The 7,071-nt window shown below is 63.2% G+C and overlaps 2 protein-coding genes across 2 annotated transcripts; one reads left to right on the forward strand and one right to left on the reverse strand.

Annotated features, from left to right (window-relative positions):
* Positions 1-663: 663 nt before the first annotated feature.
* On the reverse strand, positions 664-1,649 carry S100A13 (S100 calcium binding protein A13). Its single transcript, XM_042836960.1, has 3 exons — positions 1,576-1,649; positions 1,140-1,316; positions 664-819 (listed from the first exon to the last, which is right to left on the reverse strand). Exons 2-3 carry the CDS (start codon positions 1,290-1,292, stop codon positions 682-684), a joined length of 291 nt encoding a protein of 96 aa, XP_042692894.1. The 5' UTR covers positions 1,293-1,316; positions 1,576-1,649; the 3' UTR covers positions 664-681.
* Positions 1,650-5,068: 3,419 nt separating this feature from the next.
* Positions 5,069-5,703, forward strand: S100A1 (S100 calcium binding protein A1). Its single transcript, XM_042836958.1, has 3 exons — positions 5,069-5,074; positions 5,322-5,470; positions 5,560-5,703. The coding sequence occupies exons 2-3, from the start codon at positions 5,330-5,332 to the stop codon at positions 5,701-5,703; spliced, it is 285 nt and encodes a 94-aa protein (XP_042692892.1). The 5' UTR covers positions 5,069-5,074; positions 5,322-5,329.
* Positions 5,704-7,071: the final 1,368 nt, after the last annotated feature.

Genomic DNA, 7,071 nt, shown 5'->3' on the forward strand with positions numbered 1-7,071 from the left:
GGCACTAGGTACCATGCACCATGCATCAGATACCATGCACCGTGCACCAGGTACCATGCTTTGGGCACCAGATACCATGTTTTGGGCATCAGATATCACGCACCATGCACCAGGTACCATGCTTTGGGCACCAGGTACCACGTTTTGGGCATCAGATATCATGCACCATGCATCAGATACCATGCACCGTGCACTGGGTACCATGCTTTGGGCACCAGGTACCATGCATTGAGCATTGGGTACCATGCACCATGCACCAGCTACCATGCACCATGCACTGGGTCACATCCCCAGGTGACCCCACATAGGTGGCTTGGAGGTGGCTGCCTGCCCACAGCATCACTGCTGAGGCCTGCAGTGCCGTGGGTGCACCCTGCTGCTCTGTGGGACCCCGTTGTTGTGTACGTGGGGTGCAGGTGGGACCCTGCAATCCAAATCAGCACAAAGGCAGTTTGGAGACGGCAGGATCTGGTCAAGAAATGTATGGATGTGGCACTGAGGGACACAGCTGCTGGGCATGGCAGTTGGATCGGATGATCTTGGAAGTCTTTTCCAACCTTAGTTGGTTCTGTGATTCTGTGGCAGGGCTGCTTGCGTCAGGGGGCTCCACAAAGAATAGCAGAGATGTCCAGGCCCATGAAAACTTCTTTATTTTGCTTCATGAGGGTCCCCCCATCCCCATCACTTCTTCCTCCCCTCCTTCTCCCTCCACAGGGCCCCGACCAACTCGCCCATCAGCCGCCAGAACTCTTCAAACGTCAGCTCCTGGTCTGTGCTCACATCCAGCATCCGCATCTGCTCCTCCAGGGAGGGGACATCCTAAAGGGAGGGCATGGGGACAGATGGCCACCACTACCAGGGGACACCTCTGTCCCCATAGGGGGATGACACGAGGGGCAGCACCACAGCCCAGACCGAGGAAACAAGAGGGGCGGATGGACAGATGGACGCTGTCAGTCCCCCCCCAGCACAGAAGCACGCGGCCCCTCCACCTGCAGCACCTCAGCCCTTCTGGGATGCTTTCAGTTTTGCTTTTCCACTCTCACAGATCCCCAGATGCAGGGAACAGCCCCACAGCTCAAAGTGTCCCCACGGAGACCAGGACCCCCCACCTCCAGCCCTCCACAGCCCATCTTCACCTTCATCACGTTGGGCAGCTGCAGCCGTAGCAGCTCCTGGAACGCGGTGGCCGTCATTGTCCCCATTCGACCCTCCTTCCTCGTGTGGGAGACGAACACGGTGACGATGGTCTCGATGGCCGTCTCCACTGGGGTCAGCTCAGCTGCAGCCATGGGGGCTGCGGGGAGAGGAGCGTCCTGGGGGGAGGGGGTGATGCCCAATGGGAACGCGAGGACCCCCACCATTCCCAGCATAAGGTGCAGCGAATTTGAGTGGCCTCAGCCCTGCAGAAGTGGGGGCTGCCCTTCTACACCGCAGGGATGAAACAACCCCCCCCACCCCACAGCCATCATGTGCCACGGGGGAGGGCAGCTGACACCCGGAAGGGGACGGTGGCACCTCGGGGCCTCATGGCCGTTGCCAGAGGGTGGGGATGGGGGCGGTGATCCCACTTACCCCACTCAACTGCAGCCCCCCTGCGGGGTCTTTACAGTGGTAGATTGCAGTGCGCGGTCCCTCACCCCCCCCCCCCCCCCCCCTCCCTGTGCTGGGCTTCCCGTTGGGTTTCCCGTTTCAGACGCCGCCCGGCAGCAGCTTCCCGTCCCCTCCCCGCACAGCAGCAGCGCTCCATGCACAGCCAGCACCGTGCAGTGGGGACATGGGATGGGTTATGGGATGAACCACGGGGTCCCAGGGCACATTCGCTGCACCGAGCCACCCAGATGGTTGTAGGGTGCAAGGTGTGTACCCCCCCTCCTCCCCCCCCTTCCCCAGTGCTTCCCAGGCTCTGTTTTGCTATGGAAATGGGGACACACATGGGATGGGAACGCTGTCCCCTTTGTCCCTTTCATCCCATAACAGTTTGTCCCAGCTTCGAAGCCTGGGCTGGGATCACCCTTCTCCAAGTGAGAGTTGTGACTCACCGCCGGCTGACATCACCCCTATTAATAGTGGGCTTTGTGAAAATTAATTAATCCAAATTAATTAGGAGGTTGGAACTGCCCGAGCGCTCCTCTGTAATCGCGGTGTACGGCAGCCCCACACGGCTCCGCTGTGGCACAGCCATTCCCACGGCGCCCTGAGCCGTCCCCATGGCGCAGCACTGGTGGCACGGGATGGAGGGGACACAGGGACCCTCCCCAGCAGCAGCACAGCAGCATCTTAACTGCTGTCCACCCTTGGTCCCTACCAGAGCAGAGGTTTTTGGGGTGTCCCCCAAGGCCAGGTGACACCGAGTGTGACAATGAGCAAGGACACAGGGCAAGCACCCCCATCACTGCCGTGTATGGATGCAGGGATGCCCCTTTGGGGACCCCACAGCCACACATTTTGGGGACCAGAGCGCAGGGCAGTGTCACCAACCCTGACGCACTCTTTCCACCCGTCCATGGGGACAGGGTGACTCCAGCAGCAGGCAGCCCATCCCCACCCTCACACCCGTCACACCAGCTCACGGGGCAGGAATTGCCTTCCTGCACTCCATCCGGTCCGTCCCCATCCCGGGGTGACAGGGGGACGGGGACAGCCCTTCCGCTGAGCCCCACGTCAGGGGACCGAGATGGGAAACCGCCGGGGTGACTCAGGCTCGGAAGGGACGGGGACAAATTGGGGGTGAGTCAGCGCCCCAAAGCCAGGCGGGCCGTGACTCGTCACCCCTGGAATTTGGGGTGCCAGGATGGGGTGAGGAGGGAGCGGACGCTGCATGGCCCCAGGAGGGGACATGTAGGGAGTGGTGGCTTCAGGGTCCCCAACGCTATCAGGACGAGTGAGCATCGCAGGGACTGCAGGTCCTGGGGTGAAAGCTTGGGGTCAGATGTGGGGTCGGTGCCCACCACCACATCCTGGTGCTGTCCCAGCCCGTCCTGCTCCACCAGGGAGGGTGACTGCGGGCTGTGACACCGTCCCAAACTCATCGCCCACCCCATCCATTGAAGAGATGGGATAAGGCCACCAGACCACGTGCCACCGCCATGTCCCCAACCACGGCACAGCGCACACCCAGCAGCTTCTCCTCTCCCAGACTCCAGAGATGGAAAAGCCTCTTCCAAGCTCCGGCAATGGATCGGAGAGACAAGATCAAGCCCAGCCCCGGCACCAGCAACTGGAGCAACTGGTTTAGCTGGGTCAAAGTGGAGCACGGGAGTCGCAGAGGCTGAAACCTGTTCCAGGCTGTGTGTAAACCTCCTGGCACGTCCCTCGCTGCTCCCAGTTTGGTAAGAGCTGTTCCGGGGAGCTGCCAGTGCGGACGGGCCGGGTGGCACCCGGTCCCATTGCTTGGACAGACCCCCCCCTCCGATGTGATTTTGGGTTCGTGGCTCCAACCCAGCTCACCATTCAGGGAACACCCGAGCATTTCCTGCTCTCAGGAAGGTTTGGGGTTTGATAAAAGCGGGGCAGAGCCCAGCTGAGCTCAGCGCAGTGATGGGAGCTGTACGGCCACCGCCTGGCTCCCGTCACCCACCCGTGCCAAAGGCTGCAAGGGATCGGGGTTATTTTTACACCCAGGGCAATCCTGCAGCAGCTGTGCAGGCCATGCAGTGCCAGGGTCAGGCAGTCCCGGAAGGGGCGGCCGCATTCTGCCCACTGCTGAGACGGGGACGAAGGTGCCACCGCCGCCAACCCCCCCCCCAGCGACACGTGAGTGACACCGGGGTCTGCTCCCCACCCTGGGCTGCCTTCCCCCAATGCCCTGGGCTCTGCTCCTGCCCCGTGCTGGCTGCTGGGTCTTAATGGAAAAAAGGCAGCGTGTCCTGGAGCGACGCAGTGCCTATGCTTTCCCCCAGGATCACCCTCTCCATCCAGATCATCCACACAGTTCCATCTGGGTTCCTCACTTCCATCCAGACCTCCTCTGTAGCCACCCGAGCTATTCCAGCTGCAGGCCAGCAGCAGAGCCCCCAGAATCCTGCAATTCAGCCCAAATCCAACCCCCCCCCCATCTCTCCATCCCCAGGACAGGCTCAGGACCCCCACGGGATCAGGGTGGCACAGTTAGGGGGATGTTGGCTTTTGGGGGTCCCCACGCCGCAGCATTTCTCAACCACAGGGACAGGAAGTGCGGAAAGTGGAAACGGAGGGAGCAGGATATAATTAGCCCCAAATTAGGGTTGGAATCTGGGATAAAGAGTCTGGCACCACCCAGCTCTTGTGAAAACACCACAGCCCAGCACCCAGAAGCCCCCTGCATCGGGGACGGCCCTGGCTGCCCCGGTTTGGGGGCTCAGCACCACTGTGGGAAGGGGGGAGGACATCCAGGGATGGGGAGGAGCAGCGGGCACGGCTGGGTGGCGCGGATGCTGGGTGGTAACGAGAGCCAGGATTATCAGCGAGGCCAGGAATCTGGTTTCTTTAGCCGTACCGTTGCTGAGGCAACCTTCGGGCAGGGATTGTGGGGCTTTTTTAATGGGACAAGGGCCTTTCTGTGAGCAGGGAGCGGGGGGACCGCGCTGCGTCACCCGATAGCCCCCGCCAGTTCCCCCCGCCGGCACCGAGGACACCGGATACCCGCACACATCAGCCACCAAGGAGGGATGGGGCCGGATCCATCCCGCACCACAGCGCTGACAGATGGGGGATGCCCAATGGGTCACACTCGGGGTCACGGTTTGACCCAGAGCCGGCCCGCCCCGTCCCCAGCATCCCACTGCTGCTCATCCCAAGGGACCGCAGAGGTGGCAAAAAGGGATGTGTGAAGTTACGGGGGAGATGCAGAGCACCCCGAAGCGCCCCATAAGCACTGCAAGGGCTGGAAGTGCTCCTCCAGGTGTGGGGTGAGCAGCGGGGCCAGAGGGGTGTCCCCACCTCCCAAGCCCAGCGAAGGCAGCGCAGGGCGTCCCAACGGTGCCAGCCCGGCTGTCCAGCCCTGGTATCGGATCCTCCCGGAGGGAGGGGGCCTGGAGCTTATTTAACATCCCTGGGCAGCCCAGCCCAGCACTTGGCACGGCGGGGAGCTCAGGTGAGCGCCGGGTGACGGAGGGACCGCGGGTACCCACCGTGGTTTGATACCATCAAGGGGGTTCGCAGCAGCAGCGCCCCATTAAAAAAGGGGGGGAGGAGGGAGCGGGGCACCCCACAGCCTCGCTGATGGTGTTCTGCATGGCATCTGGGTGGGGGGTGCAGGGTGGGCAATGCTTGCAGGATGGGGTTGGGGGGAGAACTGCGATCCAAGGCTGGCCCTGTAACACAGCGGGTGCCTCCCACAGCCGGAGCCATGGCATCGCAGCTGGAAGGGGCCATGGAGACTCTCATCAACGTCTTCCACCACTACTCGGGCAAAGAGGGGGATAAGTACAAGCTGAGCAAGAAGGAGCTGAAGGAGCTGCTGCAGAGCGAGCTGGGCTGCTTCCTGGAGGTAGGAGCCGTGCTGGGGGACACATGGGGTGTCCCAACGGGCTGCCAGCCCCTGGGGCTCACCCCTGCCGTCCTGTCCCCCCCCACCAGACCCAGAAGGACACGGGGGCTGTGGAGAAGATCATGCAGGATCTGGACGAGAACGGCGACGGGGAGGTGGACTTCCAGGAGTACGTGGTTCTGGTGGCCGCCCTCACCGTGGCCTGCAACACTTTCTTCTGGGAGAACGCCTGAGCCGGGCTCCAGCTCCACAGCACCCAACCACGGCACCCCCCAAAGCAGAGCCCCCCCACCCCACCCCACATGTCCACCCTTTGCTCCTCGTGCACCCGGGGGTCCCGCAGGGACCTGGCTAAGCAATAAAGGCATCGATCCCACCAGCAGCGTTGTGTCAGCTCCCTCATCCCCAGGGAAAAGGGGGGATGTCTGCTCTGGGCTCATCCACGGGCCCATATTGGGGCTGAGCACTACTGGGAAGGTGACCCCGGCCCCTCATGGGGGGTGAGCTGCGGGGGGGCTGGGGGGCGTCGCTCCCATGGAGACACGGCGAGGCACGGCGCCGGGCGGGGCGGGAGGAACCGGTTCTGATCTCGCACCGAACAGCGCAGGGCCGCCAGCGCCCTCGTCTGCCAGGCCGCGGCCTGCCTTAGCGCCTCGCAACGCCCACAGGCTCAACCGGGCCACGGAAGCGGATGGAGGCACCGTCAGGCCTTCCAGAACGTCTCGGCCCAACCGCACCGCGCTGCCCCGGCCCCGCCGCGGCGCTCAGCGCCCCGCACGCCGCCACGCATGTGCGCAGCTAGGCCGCGACCGTAGCCCCGCCCACCCTGGCCAAAGTCCTGCCCACAGCGCACTGGTTGACCAATGGCAGAGAAGAACGACCATCGCGTCCGCCCAATAGCGGACAGCTCTGTGCTCGCCCCTTACTGCGCCTGCGCGCCGCCATTTTGGCCGGCTGTGCTCTGGGCGGCGGGAAGAAGGCGGGCGCTGCGACCGCCGCCGCCATTTTGTTGCGGGAGGTCGAGTGCGGCGGGAGCGGGCGGCGGAGTTCAGCCCCGGCCCCACAGCCGCTAACAGGCAGCAGGCAGCCCTACCGGAGACCTGGCGACCGTCTGCTTCGGTGAGAAACCGGGTTGGAGACTGAGGGGAGCGCTGAGGGGAGGCCGGGGCGTTTTTGTGTGTGGGGGTGGGAGGGGAGACTGTGAGGAGGCCGCAGCGCTGCTTCAGGTCCTGAGGGAAAGGAGGAGGGGAGGTTGGGTCGTTTGGATGCTGTTTCACGTCTCTCAGCTCTTTGGGATCGGTTGGACCAGGCCTCGGCTCGGTGCTGTGCTGGTAGGCTGGTGGTTTGCGGTGTTTAATGGAGAAATTGGGATGTGTGGTGGGTTTTAGATCGGTTTCCTGCTGGGCCTTGGGCAGACCCTCCGCCCCCCCCCCCCCCCCCCTCCCGATGTGATCTTGGGTTCGTGGCTCCAGCCCATCCCATCACTCAGGGAAAACCCCGCTCTCAGGAAGGTTTGGGGTACGATAAAAGTGGTTTGAGGAACCGGGGTACAGAGAGCTGCAGGAGGGGGTCCAGAGGGGTGAAAAGCTGAACGGGAGCCA

This window comes from Centrocercus urophasianus, unplaced genomic scaffold (assembly GCF_019232065.1).
Source record: "Centrocercus urophasianus isolate 14NV4802_14NV808 unplaced genomic scaffold, USGS_Curo_1.0 seq_65, whole genome shotgun sequence".
NCBI classification, from domain to species: domain Eukaryota; kingdom Metazoa; phylum Chordata; class Aves; order Galliformes; family Phasianidae; genus Centrocercus; species Centrocercus urophasianus.

Bases quoted from the DNA above. Each gene is read 5' to 3' on its own strand.
- S100A13 (XM_042836960.1), bottom strand. From the start codon at position 1,292: ATGGCTGCAGCTGAGCTGACCCCAGTGGAGACGGCCATCGAGACCATC. The intron at 820-1,139 runs GTGAAGATGGGC...CCCTCCCTTTAG, and splicing joins AGCTGCCCAACGTGATGAAG to GATGTCCCCTCCCTGGAGGA.
- S100A1 (XM_042836958.1), top strand. From the start codon at position 5,330: ATGGCATCGCAGCTGGAAGGGGCCATGGAGACTCTCATCAACGTCTTC. The intron at 5,471-5,559 runs GTAGGAGCCGTG...CCCCCCCACCAG, and splicing joins AGCTGGGCTGCTTCCTGGAG to ACCCAGAAGGACACGGGGGC.